We start from the raw sequence: 19,816 nt of genomic DNA, 5'->3' as shown, positions 1-19,816 counted from the left end.
AACCTGGGGTTGTTCCTGCCCAGATGCAAAAACTGAGCAATGTCTGAGGGGAGTGGACACGATCATACTCATTTTGCTTGAAGCAGAGTGTCAAACTCTGCACAGAAAAGATGTGTTGACTTTGCATTGATTAAACTGAATCAGTTACGATGGGTTTTTAGTCTGAGAAGGAGGGTGAGTTGTTTTGCTTGGCAGCAAACATCTGAATTCTTTATGTGAGAGAGCAGGAAGAATGCATGGAGCTCTGCCTTGGGGCAGCTGATGAGCCAGTTGAGAATTTATGGGTTAGAAATAGTGGGCAGACCAATGCGGGCAGCATTATGGTGAGTGTCTGCTACACACCACCTGATCAAGAAGTAGAAGAGGCCTTCTTCAGACAGCTGCAATAAGCTTCATATTTGCATGTGCTGGTCCTTATGCTGGACTTTAACCACCTCAATATCTGCTGGAAGGTCAATGCAAGAGGGCACAAGCAAACCAGGAGGATGTTGGAGTGCAATTATAATGTTTTCCTGAAACATGTGATTGAGGAGTCAACAAGGAGAGATGATCTCCTAGTCCTCCTAACAAACAAGGAGCAATTGGTCAGGGATGTGGAAGTTGGTTGAGGGGACAGCCTTGGCCACCCACAGTAGATGCAAGAAATTCAGCAGGCTCAGGAGGGTCTTCTCCATGTCTGTAAATACCTGAAGGGAGGGTACAAAGAGCACAGAACCAGGCTCTTTTCAGTGGTCCACAGTTGAAACCACAAGAAGCAATGGATGCAAACTGAAATAAAGGAAGTTCCACTTGAATATAAGAAGAAAATTTTTTACTGTGAGTGTCTTCAAACACTGGAGCAAGTCTCTCAGAGAGTCTGTGGAGTCTCCATTCTTGGAGATGTTTAAAATTGTCTTGACAGGGTCCTGAGCAGCCTGCTGTGGTTGACCCTGCTTTGAGCAGGGGAGTTGGGCTAGATAATCTCTAGAGCCCCCTTCCCATGTCTGCTATCCTGTTATTCTGTTTTTAATTAATCCCTGTTCCTCAGAGACTTCCGGGTGAATTAGCTGAACATGCCATGGTGTGCACAATTAGAAAAAAAATATATGTATGGATTAAAGCCTTATAATTACATCAAATTTCTTTTTAGTAGGGTGTGACTAGTGCAAAGTGCTAATATATTAGTGCTTCATGTATAGTGTTTTCTCATCTGCTCTTGATATTTCTTCTATGTGTGGTCACTTCTGACTGACAGGCGTAACCTGCTACCAATAGGTATCGGGACAGTGTAGTTATAAAAAAGTGTGGCAACTTTTAGGCTGTTTGTTTGGGGTTTTTTTAATGATTAGTTCTAGGATTTCAGAGCATTAAAACTCTTCTGGCTTTAATTACATCCAACATTATAGTAGGCTGGAAACACAATAGTAGCTGTAGATAGGTCACAGAATTATAGATTACTCAGTTACTGGTGAGAAAACATGAGTCTTGTCCATTCATTGACCCATGTGGACACTGATGAAAAGGAGCTTACTTGAGATGTTCAGGAAAAGAAGGAGACAGAAGCGTGCAGTTAATAAAAGTGCAACTGTTATCTCGGTAGTTATCCAGTAATAACTCCCTCAGCTTAAGTCATTCTTCCTGTGTGGTCTGTTCTGTTTGGTCAAGGGATGATGGTGTTTCATCCAGATGTCCTTCAACTTTCTTGGTGTTAAGGGAGTGAGGGAGAGCGAGTTGTCTTACTTGAAGAACAGATGGATCCTCAACTTTAGTCCTTAAACTTAAATGCCTGCAGCCCAGTTCTGTGTGGGCGGTGGGCAGGATCTCTTTGGAGCGTTGGGACTGTAGTTCTTCCTCCAGGATACGCTGTCTCATTGCTTGGCTGCTGCTTTCTGGTAGAATCTCACTAGGGTGACAGACTGTTGAGTGGCATCATTCTGCTGACAAACGTTCTCTCTCTTGTAGTCATCTGCATCCTCACTCTTTTGCTCAAGGTAGTATCAGTGCCATAGGGAAAGGCTTTTCTGCTTTCCCTGCTCTTCAGCTATGCTAGTGGGATTCCCCAGAGTTTCACCTTGTCTTCATGTCATTTGAGACATTGGTCCTCATGAGAAGGGAAGGGGAATGGAGCTGCCTGAAGTAGACAGTTCTTTTCTGCCTTGTGTGTTATTGCAGTAGAAACAGCTCATTAATTGTAGTTCAAGATGCACATACCAGTATGTTTTCTCTGGTTATCTAATCCCAAAAGGTACCAGAAAAACGTTGGAGAGATATGTCCTTTAGATTTGGGAGAACAGTCACCTTAATGTCTAATGGAATAAACTTTTACATTATTTTGCAGATATGGATGTTAACAGGAGATAAACTGGAGACGGCGACTTGCATCGCAAAAAGTTCTCACTTAGTGTCTAGGACTCAAGATATTCACATTTTCAGACCTGTAAGTATAGTTCCAACTTTTTTGTTGGTTTATCAAAGGGCAGCTAATAACAATGTTATTTTATTTGATTAGCAGTTGGCTGCTTGATGAAAACTGATGGATTGTAGTACTGAGTGTCGTAATAATGGTCAAGAGAGTGGTACTTGGGTTGTTACTCAAGGATGTAGAGTTACAAAGCTTTGTTTAAGGGTGGGTGTTTCTAGGTTTGTTGATACGAGACGGAAGTGTTTGTAGTCACGTTCAGGTGACCCAGGTTCAACACTCTTCACTGACACGATGGACATGGTAAGGTAGCTCTGAGTAACGATGGAGAAGGCTCTATGAAAGGAGCTGAGCCAGGAGGAAAGAGCATCCAGGAATTTAAGCTACCAGAATGTGGTTCTCGCTTGTTCTAGGATTTTCATTAGTAGAACTCTTCAGACTCAAGCAGATTTAATTGAGAATTAAACTGTGATGCCAACATCCTCCATATAGATGTAGTTCAAATCAGTATGAGAAAATTTGAATTTTTGTGTATATCATAATAGATATTTGCATTTTATTAACGGACTGGTGAAGATAGTTATTAGAAAAGTAAACTGAATATCTTTCTCTGTACATTTTGGTTATATTTGCATAGCATCAACTCTGCTGAAGCCAAGCGAAAATAGATTTTCCAGACATTGATTGATGCTGTGTGATCAGACGTAATATGTCTGTGTTTGTTCTAAATGAACCACTTGCACCTACAGAAATAATTATATGAATATAATTTACATGTAAATGTAGTTTCTTCTGAAACATCAGAATGGCAAATTAGGCCCTGCAGACTACTATTTGCAATTAAATTATTAATGCTTCTGATAAAACTTCAGATCAATTTTTGTTGACCTTTCCATGTTGTAACACCACAAATTAAGTCTTCTTGAGCAAAATCTATTTAGTTGAGACAGATTTTTATTTTCATTGCCTCGACTAGTAATAAGAGATCAACATAAAAATGTGTTAACTTTGAGTACGCAAAGTTTTAAATTAGTTAGAAAATGGATTTATACAGAATTATTTCTGTGGCTGTATTTGTTGCAAAGAAATAACTACTGGATGAATGTAAGAAAATGCCAAGCTCTCTTAACACTTCTATTTGAGTTATAAATTAGTAAATAAAAATTATTTACTGCTTTGGCTTCCCCAAAAAGATACATTTTGTCTTTAGCGCTCTTCCTTTTTATCCTTAGAAGTCTCAGCTTCTTTATTTTGTAATGAGATTTAACTGATACATTGTTCAGTTAGAAATTTAAAAACATAAATATTTAAAAACATAAATATTTAGAAATTTAAAGACAAACACCTCTGTTAGGTGAAAGGTAGAACAGGGAGGGCAATTACTGCTCCTCGGTTGTGCGCTGACATCTCGTCATCTCTGTAGTGCAGAAGGATTCTAATGGGCCAACGCAATCACTGGCAGACGAGGAGCTTTCTCTTTACATGTTTTAACTGTGGGAAAGGAGGAAAAAATAATCTGAACTGGGGCATGTGTGTGAGTTTTTCTGTTTGTAGGTCCTTTTTAGTGTAACTCAAATTTTATGTGTAATAGAGCCCATGTGAAGGGAGAAAAGTCTTTGGATGGCATCTGATTCTGGGTAATCAAAGACAAAACGTTCACGTTTAGTGTAATTAAGACTTGGCTGTTTCAAAAGTTATTTAATCAAAGTGCTGACAGAGCCAAAATTAGAAATGTAATCAGAGGTTGTGTATTATTCTGTGCTTGGAACTTTGTCTTTCCTGGTAGCTCTGAAATAGATTGATCTTTTATTGGAAAAAAACCAAAACAAAACAAAACAAAACTGCCAGTCTCCTCAAAATCTGGTTATAATTTATATTTTTCATGTTCTGTGTTCTAGCTCCAAACCTTCCCAAATCCACTTGGTCACCTTTGACCATTTTTTGCATTTCACAGCTGGGCCTTTCTGAAACAATAATTACATAAATTAAAAGAAATCTATGATGTAGTTCCTTTATATTATGCCACTTGATCCTGCTTGCATACTCATGCAAGATCCAAAAAAATTAATACTTTATAATGAGCATTTTTATATGCTTGTTGAAATCTGTGTTTGCTTACCCAATTTGAAGAAACTATTAATACAAACATTTTGTGTTGTTCTAAGAACATACTTTACTGGTTAATAAATACAAGTTTTGAGGTTTGCTTGTTTTTTATGTCTATTTTTTTTTTCTAGCCTTGACAAGATAGAAAGACTCAGGTCAGCTTGAACTTAAGATATTTTAACGTCATTAATTGATTAAATTTTTTAGCCCTGGTTTGCTTTGGTGAGGAACCAGTTAATTGACTACCTAGATTTTCCCTTGTTTGAGGATTATTTTTTCACTCCATAAGATTCAAGGCTTGTAGTCACGTCCCATGGGTATTGGACTTCCACTGGTATAAAACACTTGTTGAAACACCAACACCTTCTAGGTATGAGTTCTCAAAACCTGATTTATGTAGGCAGGGTTTTTTTAAGAATATAACAATCTTTAAGTGAGAGTTTTTTATTGAAGGTTACGACTCGAGGAGAGGCTCACTTAGAACTAAATGCCTTTAGGAGGAAGCATGACTGTGCCTTGGTGATCTCTGGGGACTCACTTGAGGTGAGAGCTTGGTTTCTGGCAATTTACTTTTATCTCTGTGCTTATGCTCAACAAGTATCGCTGTCTTTATGCTCTTAAACTTTTTTTCCAGTATTTTCCCATAAGTTGACCTTAGAGATACTTTTGTTTTTCACTGAGTGCTAATTAGAGGATATATGTTCCAGATGGGCAAAAGTTATTGGTTCTCTGGTCTCCTGTATGGTAACAGAATGGAGTTTGTTTGTAGCCTGCTTTAATATTGTCTCTTCTCTTAACCCCTAAGCTCTGTAAATGAAAGAGAGTGTCAGTTTAAAATAATAAAGCCATAGTCAGGAGAACGTAGCTTTTTTCTCATAGATGGATATTGTGCAAGCAAAACCTCATAAAAGAATTCTTTATACTGTGTTCTGGTGTTAGACTACCTGTAGTAGTTGTTAATTGTAACTAAATCTGAGTGTATTTTTGTTTTTTCCTTAGGTTTGTCTGAAGTATTACGAGCATGAATTTGTAGAGCTGGCTTGTCAGTGTCCTGCTGTAGTGTGCTGCCGATGTTCTCCCACCCAAAAAGCTCATATTGTGAAACTGTTACAGCACCACACTGGGAAACGCACGTGTGCAATAGGTGAGCGTTGGCACCATCTTCCTTTGCAGTCCCTAAAATCTGCAATAAACGTGGGCAGTAGATGGCACCAATGAGAAACAGTTGAAAGAAAACCAAAGAGACTTCTTTTATCAACAGCCAGGTATTATGTAGCTGTAGCAGGAAATGCCATTCCCTCAGAAAGGTGTGGTTATCTTTATTCCACTGGAAAATGTCTTGATTGCTGAAGTAATTAATCATAATCCATAGATTAATTGTAAGAATGTAAAGGTCTGTAAGAGGTTTCTAAAACACTGTAAAACCAGGAGACTAAAACTTCTCAACAGCTGAATATTGCAGTGACATTTTCCAGGTGATGGAGGAAATGATGTCAGCATGATCCAAGCAGCAGACTGTGGAATTGGAATTGAAGGCAAGGTAATGTTAACAGTTTCATTGTCAAATACGTGCCACATGGTAGTGTAGTAACATGGGATTAGAACCTTTTTTCTTAAACAGTAGTGACTTGATCATTTCTAATTAAAGTATGCTGTAAGATTATAAAAATGCTTAGTCTCTGAACTAATATTTGCTTTGCTTTGCTACCCTATGCTTTATCTTTTTCAATACAAAAAAGCAAGAAAACCAGAAAACACTAGAAGTTATTTCTGTGTAGCATTTACCTGGAAGAAGCAGGATAGACAAACTTACTTGTTACAATAATATACACAAAATATTGTACTTTGTCTCTCATTGCAGGGTTGATTTCCAAAGCAGGAGCAAACTTGACTTTTAAAATCAATTGTCACTTAGAATTTTGAAATTTAAAACACATCTTTAACGCTGGGTTTCATGTTTGGATTATTTTTGTTTTGTTCTAGGAGGGAAAACAAGCTTCCCTAGCAGCTGACTTTTCTATCACCCAGTTTAAACACATAGGTAGGCTGCTGATGGTACATGGTCGAAACAGTTACAAAAGATCAGCAGCACTTGGTCAATTTGTCATGCATCGAGGCCTTATTATTTCAACTATGCAGGTATTTAAAAGTTTGTTATCTGAATAGTTAAAAACACTATGTCTGTCTTTGAAATGTCACAAAATCTTAATCATAGAATCATAGAATGGTTGCCCCCATCCTGGAAGTGTTCAAGGCCAGGTTGGATGAGGCTTTGAGCAACCTGGTCTAGTGGAAGGTGTCCCTGCTGCTGGCAGGGGGGTTGGAACTGGATGAGCTTTAAGGTCCCTTCCAACCCAAACCAGTCTGTGGTTCTATGATTCTATAATCAACCAGTGTTGTTATGTTTTTCTTTATGGTAATGTTTTGTATATAGAATTATATTAAATATATATGTAATGATCTGCTTTTTGTAGGCTGTATTTTCATCAGTCTTCTATTTTGCATCTGTTCCCTTGTACCAAGGATTCCTAATGGTAGGGTAAGTCAAAACCAACAGTTACAGTATCTGGTAATAAATATAGCAAACAAACTTATTATATAACATCATGTAGTTGGTGTCTGCCACATTTTTCATACATTTATCATAAATATGCTTCCAAAACCTGGAATGAGTCTACAAAGAAAAGTATTAAGTAGGTTGAATATGTGATATATGAGGGGGGAAAGCCTTCTTACTGGTTCTCTGAGGAGAGATACTGCCAAGAGGGTACACCCATGGACTCCACACATGATTCAGTGTGAATTCTACTGGAGACCTTTATTATTGGTTACATGATCACTTATATACCCTTAAGCTGCTAACACACACACACACACACACACAAACAACTCTTCATTGGCTATAAACTACTGTTCACACGCCTGGTTACAATACTTGATTGGATAAATCCACCTGTTCATGAGGCATTCTTTTGACTTCTGACTAGTTACATAAGAAGTTTCTTATCTTGTTTTCTTACATTCTTTCTCATGAATCTATTTTTTCACCCCAAATCAGAACTTAATTGCTCAAGGCTGAAGCTGCTTGCAGCTTTGGCTCTTAAAGCACCAACAAGATACCTTACAACCTCTTTCACATATCGGGTAAAAGCAATAGAGGAAATCTCCTGGACCATTTCCAGCTGTTACACAGATTGCCATACAAGCCTCGGGGAGAACTGCTGATTTTTTCTGTTAAAAACAGAGCTGAAGCTACTGTGATATTTCCTCTTGAGAGTTCAGTACCCAAGTCTGCCATGTACATTTCCATTCAGGTGATGGTATGCAGGATTAGGTGCACCCTGGTCTCATTGCAGAAGCTGCTTTAGTAATGGGGTTCCCCAAGACACACACAGCTGAGGATGTGCATATATTGGTGTTTGTCCCTGCTCTCTGCCCCTTCTGTCCTAAGAGCTTCTGTTTATACCCCTTGTGAACAGTAACAACTTAAAATCGATAGGAACTTAAATCCTAGTCAAATCAAGGTCTGATCACACCAGACTCTGCAGAGGCAACCTGTAGACCTCTCCAAAATGTTTATAAATAGTTGTGCTAAGTTCTAGGAAAATAAATACTAAGGAATACATCTGGCATGTGCACACTAAAATCCAGAGCCACTTACAGAGCTGTTAAAATTTTTGTTCATCCACCTGCCTATAACATGATGTCCAGAACATAAAACTTGTTTTATCTTCAGTTTTTGTGCCATCATCTGTGGATAAATTTAAATGTCAGGTCTTTGAACTGGTTGTCCAAAGTGCACAGGGAGTACGGGAGCAGGTGATAGGATGTATATAGAGAAGAAAGAAATGTATTGACTGTTTTGGAATGTATAAAAGCTCTGTAACTTCTCATGGCTGGCAGGTATCAGAAGCACAAGAGCAGTTTGCATGTGTAAAGCTGTGTGGGTAAACTGCCTCAGTCCTGGGTGGAAGAACCAGTTTAATTCCACTTAGATAAAAAGAATAACTGAACTCAGTAGATGGATTTAAAATCATATCGTACGAAAGTGGTGATTTATGTGCTTTGCTTTCACCTAGGTATGCAACCATATATACTATGTTTCCAGTCTTCTCTCTAGTGTTGGATCAGGATGTGAAGCCAGAAATGGCATTGCTATATCCAGAACTTTATAAGGATCTCACTAAGGTACGAATGTCCTCAGATATGAACAGGTGCTGAAATCTCTGGTGTGCAAAAGTGGAATTCTTACAGTCATTTTCTTAAGGTATTCCATGCAAGACAGATGCACAACTGATGTAATGCAGACTTTTGTACTGTGAAAATAATCCCTGGTACCCAATGTTCCACTCAGTTTTATTAATACATTTGTTAAGTCACCAATGGTTGGACTGAAATAATTCAAACACAAAGGTATGTTGATGTAAAAGTTGCTTTCAGTCTGGCCCCAGGATCTCGGATCTGGAGTTATTTATGCTTATTTTTTCACAGCTTCTTTTTCCTTTTTAACTGGTAGATTAAATTAAAGGGTTTGGGGGTTTTTTACCCCCCACAGAAGTTACTTCTGACTTCTCCAAAAGCCAACTTTATTTAAGTAACAGATACTGATAACACACATATCTTAGCTGAATTACCTGTGGATATAACTTTCTGTGTGTTTGCACATACCTGCAGACAATGAAAGCGTGTGATTTCTTTACCCACAAAAGTGAAACAAATCTGTAGATTCTGTTTTCTTAATTTTTTTGAAAAGTGTTTCTGCTCCATCTTAAACTGTCAGCTAGAAAAGTGATGATCCGAGGCAGAAGCAGATGGTCTTTTTAGGGATAGTAGATTCTTCGAAGATGTGTCTAAAAGTTCACAAGCACACTGTAGTCAAAGAGGGTCCAAACTTTCAGAGCCTTTGTCTTGTTAGTCTCACTAAATGAGCTATTAGCTATGCTAGTCTAGGAGAATTTTTTTCTTATCTCTTGGAGATCTTGATTCTCTCTCCTCTTCAGAATCTTTTAAGTTTCTTTGTGATAGAATCATAGAATCATCGAATGGTTTGGGTTGGAAGGGACCTTAAAGATCATCCAGTCCCACCCCCCCTGCCATCAGCAGGGACACCTTCCACTAGACCAGGTTGCTCAAAGCCTCATCCAGCCTGGCCTTCAACACTTCCAGGGAGGAGCAGCCACAACTTCCTTGGGCAACCTGTTCCAGTGTCTGACCACCCTCACAGTGAAGAACTTCTTCCTAATATCCAATCTAAACCTCCCCTCTTTCAGCTTAAACCCATTTCCCCTTGTTTTGTCATTAACTGCCCTTATGAAAAGTCCTTCCCCAGCTTTCTTGTAGCCCCTTCAGGTACTGAGAGGCCAGTATAAGGTCACCCCGGAGCCTTCTCTTCTCCAGGCTGAACAGCCCCAACTCTCTCAGCCTGTCCTCGCAGCAGAGCTGCTCCAGCCCTCGCATCATCCTGGTGGCCTCCTCTGGACTTATTCTGGCTGCTCCAGGTCTCTCTTGTGATTGGGGCTCCAGAACTGGACACAATACTAGAACTGGACACAGTACTACAGATATTTCAGCCTATGATTAATCTCAAAAAAGCATGGCATTACACCTGCTAAAGGCAGTTGTAAGCTTGCCTGGGGAAGCTTGTTGATGGAACATGGAAGCATCTTATCTCCAGTCATAGAATCATAGAATCGTTTGGTTGGAAAAGACCTTTGAGATCATCAAGTCCAACCGTACCTGTCCACTGCTAAACTGTAACTCTGAGCACCTCATCTACCCATCTTTTAAACACCTCCAGGGATGGGGAGTCAACCACCTCCCTGGGCAGCTTCCTAAGGGACCTTGCATACTCAGAAACTGCCCAGGATGGGTAGATGAATACAGGCTAAGGTTTTTTTTGTTTGAACTGAAATGACAGTTCTTGGAGATGCTGAATCACTGGCTTTGCCAGCTTATGTTGTACCTCTGTGAATATTAAATAACTAGAACCCAAATAATTCTCTTCAGAAGACAAAAAAAAACCCAGAGAATGTGGAGAAACTGGAGAGTACAGTCCAGTGCATTGTCTGGGGCAGATGATGATCAGTGAATGCTGATGGATTAGTAGTACAAAAAGGTTTTTATGTGCTACTTTTGACTTCGCTATTAGAAGGTAATCTTATTGTGAGTGTTTATTACAACAGTTTATGATCGTGCTGCCTTAGTCATGACACCGTGAAGCCTACGAATTTCTGCACATTGGTTTTCAAATTACGGACTCAGAATGCAAATCTCTACTGATGCTTTTCAGCTACCATCGTTCAAAAACGTGTTGGACTCCAACTGTGTTCCTGAGAATTGTTTTCTTTTCTGGGATGTGCTAGTGATGAAAATGCTTTTTAGATTTTGAAACAAATAAGATGTCCTGGCACAAGTCATTGCCAGACTCTTGCTGTGGTGCAAGGGGAAGAGAAAATCGGCCAGGTGGCCACAGACCCAGAAGGACACACTGACTCAGGATTGCTGTGGCTCTTAAGGAGTCATAGCTAGAAAAGCTGATGAAAATTTGAAAGGAAGTACAAGTAAGAAGGCTCCCTGCTTTCATCTGGAAATGATTCACAGCCTGTTGTGCAGCTGGAGGCTCGGGGTCACAGAATCGCAGAATGTTGGGGATTGGAAGGGACCTCAAAAGATCATCCAGTCCAATCCCCCTGCCAGAGCAGGAACCTCAATGAGATCACACAGGAAGGTGTCCAGGCGGGTTTTGAATGTCTCCAGAGAAGGAGACTCCACACCCTCCCTGGGCAGCCTGTCCCAGGGCTCTGGCACCCTCACTGTAAAGAAGTTCCTTCTCAAGTTTAAGTGGAACCTCCTGTGTTCCAGCTCACACCCATTGCCCCTTGTCCTACCATTGGGCATCTCTGAGAAGAGCCTGGCTCCATCCTCCTGACATTCACCCTTTACATATTTATAAACATTAATGAGGTCTCCCCTCAGTCTCCTCTTCTCCAAGCTAAAGAGCCCCAGCTCCCTCAGCCTTTCCTCAGCAGGGAGATGCTCCCCTCCCTTCATCATCTTGGTGGCTCTGTGCTGGACTCTCTCCAGCAGTTCCCTGTCCTTCCTGAACTGTGGGGCCCAGAACTGGACACAGGATTCCAGATGTGAGTGGCTTACCCCTTCTACTTCCAGAAAGGTGAACCAAAACCAAAGCTCATTCTTATTTCACAAATCTCTATAATTGGGAGCTGTGGTCGAAGGTGGAAGTGATGTCCAGTAGTCAAAGGAAAATGAGTAGGCACTCACAGGAGAAAAAAAAATAATCTAATGTTTCTTTTTTTTTTGTATGAGAATTTTTTCCCATTGTTCAATCTGTCACCAGCATTCTAGACTATATACAGACTTATTAAAATGTCCTTAGCACCTTGCCATGAACTCTTTCTATCCAAGAAAATGTGTTAGCCTATACCGAAGTAATAGAGTTAATTGATGAATGAATTCACTTCAGCCATGAAGCGTATTTCTTTCCAAAGTGCTGGTTCTTCCCTGTTCCACTGATCACTTTTTTGAGCCCAAATGACTGCTTTGGTTGCCGTTTTATCCTTTTAAATGTGTGTCCTTTCAACTCTGCAATTCCAACATATTTCAGCAGTGCCCTCACAAAAGGAAAGTCATGTGCACACGTACAGCGTTTATTTTTTGATCTCTGCGTATGCTTCAATCCATAACATTCACAAGAAGATTTAAAATGTATTTGATAATCCTGACTTGCTGAAAACTTAAAATAGTCATGTATTTACTGTATGAATGCAAAGAGTTTATCCAGCATTTAGAAGTGACTAGTAACTGCAGTTTTACTTGAGGTTATGTCAGTAGATGCACGGTGCTGTTTTTCTTGAAGACTACATTCTACAAAACAGACATAAAAACATTTTAAATAAAAAACCCCCTAATTTTACTGGAATTATCCCTCTGAGTGGGGATAGAGCATTACAAGGTGAAGTATCTTTAAGGCCTTAACTAAATTTAGACTTGGTGCGATTTCTAGATGAGTTTGCAATGAAGAATCATAAAAATAAGCTTTTTAGCCTCTATAACTTCAAAGACTGTTTATTCCACTTGTAAGATGCCTCTCTAGTGATAAACTATTAAAAATATATGAACTGAGTAGATACATATTTTTGAAGTTGTGTTTAACTGTCCTCTCACTTGTTTCCCTTAGGGAAGATCTTTGTCATTTAAGACCTTCCTCATCTGGGTTTTAATCAGTATTTACCAAGGTAGGAGAGAGTCCTAGTTTTACTGAGCTGAGAATTTTTGTCTGCTATTTATTAGCAATATTGCTTTTCAGCTGCAGGTTGAATTCCCAAAGCTTAACATTTCATCAGCAGTTATATGTATTGCTTTCTGTTTATCTCATAAATTGATATTCCTGTAGTGTGCTTATTCAAAACACGGCGTGGATTGCTATCTTATTGATGCATGTCACCTAAAAAGGGAGGTGTTTTAAATTAAGTGCTAATCCAGAAAAGATTTAACGAGCCCTTATCACATTGCCTGTGTTTACACAGTAGTTTTCTCTCATAGAATGACAGAAATGCTCTTAAAACCATCTGAATTATGTAATTAGTTAAAAGTAATTACACTTTCAACAATATCTCATTTATTTACAGCACTTGACAAAATGAGGTTAATTAACAGTTCATTGGATATATTGCACTAAAAAGGTGTTTAATTTTCTAATAGTTTTATTTCTTAACGGCTTTGCTGTGGTTGTTTTATTTCACAGGCACAAAGTACAGTAAATATAACTTCTGTTCTTTTAGAAAGATCAATGTTATTAACTTATTTTAAAAAAAAATAATTACTGGGCAAGTTTTCATAATAAGCAAGCGAGAGTTCAGTGTGCAGTTGTAAAAACTTAGTGTGTTGTTAACTTTGTGTGCCTTTCCTAGGTGGTATTCTGATGTACGGAGCGCTGCTGCTTTTTGAATCTGAATTTGTACACGTCGTTGCCATTTCCTTCACTGCCCTCATCTTGACTGAGCTCTTGATGGTTGCACTGACCATACGAACGTGGCACTGGTTAATGGTGGTGGCTGAATTCCTCAGTCTTGGCTGCTATGTGGCCTCTCTTGCATTTCTAAATGAATACTTTGGTGAGTAATAGTAAAAGTATTTTAGTGAAGAACTCTGTTTTTAATATTTTTAATATTTTTTTTTTAAATTAAGAACAGGTGATTTTTTGCTTTGTGAAATACAGCTTTCTCCGTAAGAAACGTGACTGAGTTGAAATTAGGCTTAATTAATGTTGGGTTAAAATATTCTCTTATCCTTTTCTCCTAGAGTTTGACAATCTTTATTCCCATGAGTATGGTTTATCTAGATGAGAACTTGACTCAAACCACCCATGCTTTTCCCATCCTCGATCCAATCTTGGCAGTCCCAACTCCATACCTTAAATTGGATTTGAGATTGGCGCTATTGAGATGGGCACGATTTTAAAAAAATCAGGATCTTTCACGGAGCTGGTGAATTATTTTGTATGCCAGACCAAGTGGACCTCATTAGATCCAACCCAGAAGCTTAAAAGAGCTGAAGTATTGCTAGAGAGTGAGGTGGAAGGCTATTAGGGTAGATACTTTATATAAGAATTCTTGATTCATAATTGTATTAAGCTTCCTTTGCTTTAAATTGCAGTATGCTGTACTGTGTCTTGAGGTTCTGATTTTTCATAGTTCAAAAGATGAAAGAACACCTTTCTAACTGCAAAACTTAACAGTCAAGGATCTGGGCATCAAAATAATACATATTTCTTTTTCTGTCAGATTATCCAGTAAAAAAAACTATCTCGGTCTTAGTGTGATTTTACAGGTGTAACTTTTGCAGAAATAGATATAATAATTTTGATTCTACCTCAAAGGAGGAGAATCCAGCTCCTCCTCTCTCTGTTTTCCAGGAGGTGCTGAGTAAGAAGTTGCCCATCTTCAATTGTCACTTCTCATAGCAGAATTAAATGTTCTGTGGTAGTTTCTAGGAGTCTCATAGTTCTGCTTTCCCAGGTATTCAACACTCGGGTAGTGTATTTACATTATATAAATATTTTTCAGTCAGGAAATGCTTCACTGCCTGTCCCAGGTGTTCTCTTACTTCCCAGATTTCCCAGGAGTCCAATTTCAATGAAGAAACAACCCTGCAGGGCTTGGTACTTGTCTTGTACATTATTTCAGGTTTGCCAGAGTACCTTTTTATTTTCTCTGACACTGATGTACAGACTCTTTAATAGAGATTATTGGGTCGATTCCTGAACCTCCACAGCCAGATTACAAATGAAAGGAATGAGGAAGAACAGATACAGGTGCTGGCTCTTTAGTCCAAACTTCCAGGAACTTGATGAAGCAGAATTTGCTGCTTCACCTTTGTAACTCTTCCGTATGGATGACAGCCAGTTCTTCCATCCTTGTTCAGGGAGAAACACCTTTTGGTGGTGGTCACAGGTGTGTAAGAACTGCGGGGAACTTTGTTTCTTGCAAACCTTTCTGTAAAGGGGAGTGCTTTACTGTCCTCATGTATTTCCTCGAGAAGCCCAAGTAGCTGAGGAAGTGAGTGGTTGCGTGGCTTCTTGCAACCTGGGGACTTCTGGCTTTTTTAATTTTTAAAGGTATTTTTATTTTTTTTCATTTTTAAGGGTACTGAAAAACCTGCAATTCCATGGCCTTTTGCAAAGATCTGAGAAAATACATTTCAGTTAGTCTCACTTCTGCTTACTGCTTCACTCTTATTTAATCTGTCATGTCAGTATTGGAGGGAGCCTTTTGTTGTGCACGTAACGCAGGATAAACCGAAGTTACGGTTTATAGTTCAAGGTGGAGAACAACTTCCACGTATCAGGGAAAACAATCCAGCCCAGTAACGCTCGACTTCATCGGCAAATAAACCGTTTCTTTCCATGATGTTACTGATCAGCATCATCTCCTCTCAAAGGAATGATTTAAGTATGACAGGGCACTCAAATTGGAAAGACAAAAATATTTCATGCCGCTCTACAGTTCTGGCTCATGGAAGTAAATCAGTTTGTAGGTTTCTGAATTAATTGCACACAATTAAGCATATCTCTCTATGTTAACAGAGGCTTTTAGGATGTCTAAGCAGGCTTAGGCTAGAACTGTATAATCGTTTTCTACATTGAAATCTAATGTACCAAATATTTTTAATGAGTAAAGTTGGAGCAGGAAAGCATTTCTGCAGGAAATTTTCATTCATGTTTAAACAGTTTATACAGGAAATTATACCTTGAAATCAAATGTAAGAAAACTGCCTACCTGCTTACAACCTTAAAACATGACCAAATAGAAAATATCTATATTTTCAAAATGTTTTGGTTTAATTGCTCTTGAAAATATTCTGATTGTCATGTGAAAGGCAATAATATTGAAGTTAATGCTGCTAACATTTTCTCGTTTTCTTTTTGGTAGCTAACCTGTTTGGGTTTTTTTCATGTAACTCTCATGTTTTCTGTAAATCTGTACTTTCATTTTCATTCTCCCTCTTTGTGAAACAGGTATAGGCAGAGTGTCTTTTGGAGCTTTCTTAGGTAGGTGAAGTTTAACTTTCCTTCAAGTTTGTTTGGGTTTTTTTTTAAGTCTTTTAAAATTCATTAAAGAGTAGCAATGTAAATAATGGAAAAAAGCCAAAAAACCCCAATTCTTCAGTTTACCTGGGTTCTGGTGTCTTTCAATGGTAATTAAACATGACCTCACCATTGCAAATACTGTAAAAAAAAAATTCAGTAGCAAGTGTAGAGTGTCACCGTTCTTGTTAACATTTGTCACAAAAAATAGCTTTTCACCGTGGCTTGTGGCAATATAATTACATTGCTTTCATTTACATCTTTGGGCTCTAATTTAATCGCTGAGTTTTTAAGAATCGTTCAGTCTAGTTGTCGTGACTGTTTCAGAGAAAAAATAATCTAAATGTGAATAAAGGATCCAAAAGGGTAGCAGAATTTCTGGTTGGGAACTTGTATTATACGGGGTAAGAATCATTTGTATTAGTAGAAAAATAAGCTGGCTTACTTTTTTATTGTAAGAAAGTCTTGCTTTTAAACTGAGAGTCTGTTTCCCCTCAAATTATTTTGTGCTGGAAAACAGTGTAGGAACCATAAAGGAACTCGGAATTTCCTGTCTAAAGAAAACAGTTGGCAAAAGCAAAATGTTGAGGTTAACTTTCTGTTTCTGTTGATTTTTCTTTTTTAAAAAAAAAATTTTGCATGCTTCAAGAGCAAAAGTTTGCCTAAGCAAACAACTAAGAGAGTTTTATTGACCTTACACTATGGAAGTTCCAGTCTCTGTGTTATCAGCTCCCATGACTTACTTGCACTTTTTGTTTCTGCAGATGTTGCCTTTATCACAACTGTGACCTTCCTGTGGAAAGTGTCAGCAATCACTGTTGTAAGCTGTCTTCCACTTTACATTCTCAAGTACTTGAAGCGCAAATTTTCTCCTCCGAGTTACTCCAAGCTTACCTCATAAAAATAATTATATTCCTATGGTTTTTCACTTAACACTAGTCTGCAAATTGCACATTCACTGTGCTTTAGTGTCTACGGATTTATGTTGGACTAAAGAAATTTAAAAAAAAAATATATATATATCAAGAGTGATAGAATGAATAGAGCACAAAAAGAGGAGGAAACATCTGACAGGTACAATAACACAGAAGTACACTAACAAGACTATCAGAGATAAACTAAATATTCTTCACGTTGATTTTTTTTTTTTTTTTACTTTCAGTTGCTATGATTCTAAAATAAAACTGAATTACCTTTGATTTAACAAAGCTTCTGAATGATTTCGTTGCTACTGTAAATGATTTTTTCCTACTGTAAATGATTTTTTCCTACTGTGCTGATCTTCTGCCAGTTTAATTGAAAGTTTCGTTATTTATTACATAACTTCCCTTCTTTAATTATTACATAACTTCCTAATTCAAGTCCTTTCCTTTCATGTTTATATATGGAAAAGTTGATTCGTCCATACTCTACTATAACAAACCTAATTAATACCTGTAAATGCCCGTGTCTGTATTAGCAGCTGTTATTCCTCATCAGACATTGAGTAATATGCACTATTTGGATTATGTACAGATGTCTGCATAGCACAGTATTATTTTAGGAGCTGTTGTCCTATGCTGTACTCTCAGTTTCTGGCACCAGTGAATATTACAGATCCGTGACGTTGACAGCAGTTCTTTAAATGCACATGACAGCCAGGTTGCACAAAAGCTGTTTAAAAATTAAATGCTAAATTCTGTACATAATTCCACTGCACCTATTGATCTGTACAGATATCAAAGACGTGGCTGCTCAGTAAATATGTTTTCAAATTCTTATTCATTTTGTATTTGTAAAGCTGCAAATAGTGTCAAAGTACATTTCTATATATGAGAAGTCCAGTAAACCTTGTATTAGCTAATATGTTTAAATTGCCTTGTAATCTGTTTACTTAGGTTACTCAGGTAAAAGAAATTAAGACAAACACATGAACATTATGGTAGGAAAATCTATCATCTTCCAAGTTGTACATGTTACGTTTTTATAACTTAGTTTTGGTGCAAACTTGTTTAAAAAAAAAAAAGGAAAAAAAAAAATCAAACCATTTTTGCTTGTTGTGAACTGTCAGAGTTGAGTGTCTCGGCTGAGTTATGACGCTTTACAGCAGTTGAAGATTTGTTCCAGACACTCATATACTCTGATACAATCTGAAGGGTCCAAATCTTGCATACTGTACTGGAAAGTAGGAGATATTCTTTTAATTTTCCATTGTGGTATAACTTTGCTTTCTCAAGAAGTATGTATAACGAATTTGGCATAGCCTGTTAATCAGTGGAAAGGAACAGCATCATTATCCATGCTTTATTCATTAAATATTTACCTGCGTGTTTTTATAAAAAACACTTACAGTGGATGTAATTTTTATGTTTAACTGTCTGCCTTTACAACATAATTCCTTGTTTAGTCTCTTACAACTTTGCTCTTACGCCATTATTACGTTGGATGAGTAATATTTTAGTGATAAATACAACTACTTCCTGGGAGAGCAGAGGAAACTGCTGCAGAGCTAGTTGGACTCCAGGCCATTCATTTTTGTGTTGAAAGTTTTTCATACTGGCTATTTATCTGCCTTTTTTTTTTTTTTAATTTTCATTCTGCATTATAAAAGCAATAAAGCCTAATTTCTACCAAATATTATTAATGGTATATGTATTAAATGAACTACTGAAGTAGTGTTTGTTTTAATTATACAACCTGGCAGACTAGTTTGCTCTGTCCCTCTGAACTCACGCCTGTAAAACCCCACAAGGTGTCACTGTCCTCGCACACAAACCTCTCTTCATTTGATGGGCTTTTGGCGAGATACTCTTGGTTTATATTTTTAATTTAGTCCTGTGATATTTCTCTTGCTAATTTGCTTTCATTTTCTCTTTTTCCCCAATAAGTGGTAATTAGTTGGAATCAAGAAAAGTCCCGAGCGCGCAGTTTTTCTCAAACGACGGCGTTTTCTTCGGACCTTTTTGTCTTACACGTTGTGAGCTGGCGACCACGCGCGTAAGATTCAGTAGATAAGCAACAGCTTGGAGTTGGTCACCCATCCTCTGTGCATCCCATCTTTGACATTAGGCAGAAAATGAGATAAAATCAGAAATTAAACTTATCAGTAGGAAAGCCATAGCGCTATCGTAGTACAGCTACCTGAGATACGGAATGTATAGTGTGCATACATTAATCCTCAGCATGCAGACCGGGAGGTTAGTGTGGTAGCAAATGTAGAGATCCTACAGACAGACAGAAGCCTTGCAAAAGTGGAGTCAATTCTCTGGAGCACCTGCTTTCTGAGAGTGCTTTTGATATCTGGGTTGAGCTGGCGCTTTATTTGAAGACTGGAGAAGTCCGATTCGGGTGACTTGTGTGGTTCAGCCGCTGCGAAATTATGTGGTTTTAGGGAAAATCTGCTTCCTGTTCATTCATGGCACTCAGACACGGCCCTGTAAAGGTGTAAGGCTACCAAATCACAGCAGTTGGCAAGCAGAAATATCAATACAGAATTTAAATATTGTAATAAGACATATTTCAGTAGAAAGGTTTAACGATTTCAGTACAAAATAAGGTAAGTACCAGCACAATCCCTGGCTCTTAAAACAGACTAGAACAATAACGTCTCTGGTGAGCAGGTGAATAAATTGCTTCCTAAGAATATCATAGAATCATAGAATGATTCCAACCCCCCTGCCATCAGCAGGGACACCTTCCACTAGACCAGGTTGCTCAAAGCCTCATCC

At 38.2% G+C, this 19,816-nt stretch overlaps 1 protein-coding gene across 1 annotated transcript; it reads left to right on the top strand.

Annotated features, from left to right (window-relative positions):
* Window positions 1–2,317: 2,317 nt before the first annotated feature.
* On the top strand, window positions 2,318–17,971 carry LOC104532885 (probable phospholipid-transporting ATPase IIB; the record flags this gene model as incomplete). Its single annotated transcript, XM_010178203.2, has 11 exons — window positions 2,318–2,416; window positions 4,958–5,047; window positions 5,504–5,648; window positions 5,980–6,044; window positions 6,488–6,643; window positions 6,979–7,043; window positions 8,584–8,692; window positions 12,702–12,759; window positions 13,435–13,638; window positions 16,041–16,073; window positions 16,874–17,971. Coding segments are annotated over 11 exons (1,161 nt in total), but the record flags the coding sequence as incomplete, so codon positions are not given.
* Between the last annotated feature and the right edge of the window lie 1,845 nt (window positions 17,972–19,816).

This window comes from Antrostomus carolinensis, unplaced genomic scaffold (genome assembly GCF_000700745.2).
Source record: "Antrostomus carolinensis isolate BGI_N321 unplaced genomic scaffold, ASM70074v2 scaffold7641, whole genome shotgun sequence".
Taxonomy (NCBI): Eukaryota; Metazoa; Chordata; class Aves; order Caprimulgiformes; family Caprimulgidae; genus Antrostomus; species Antrostomus carolinensis.
Note: the sequence above shows the minus strand (reverse complement) of the source record. Positions and strands in the feature narration are given on the sequence as shown.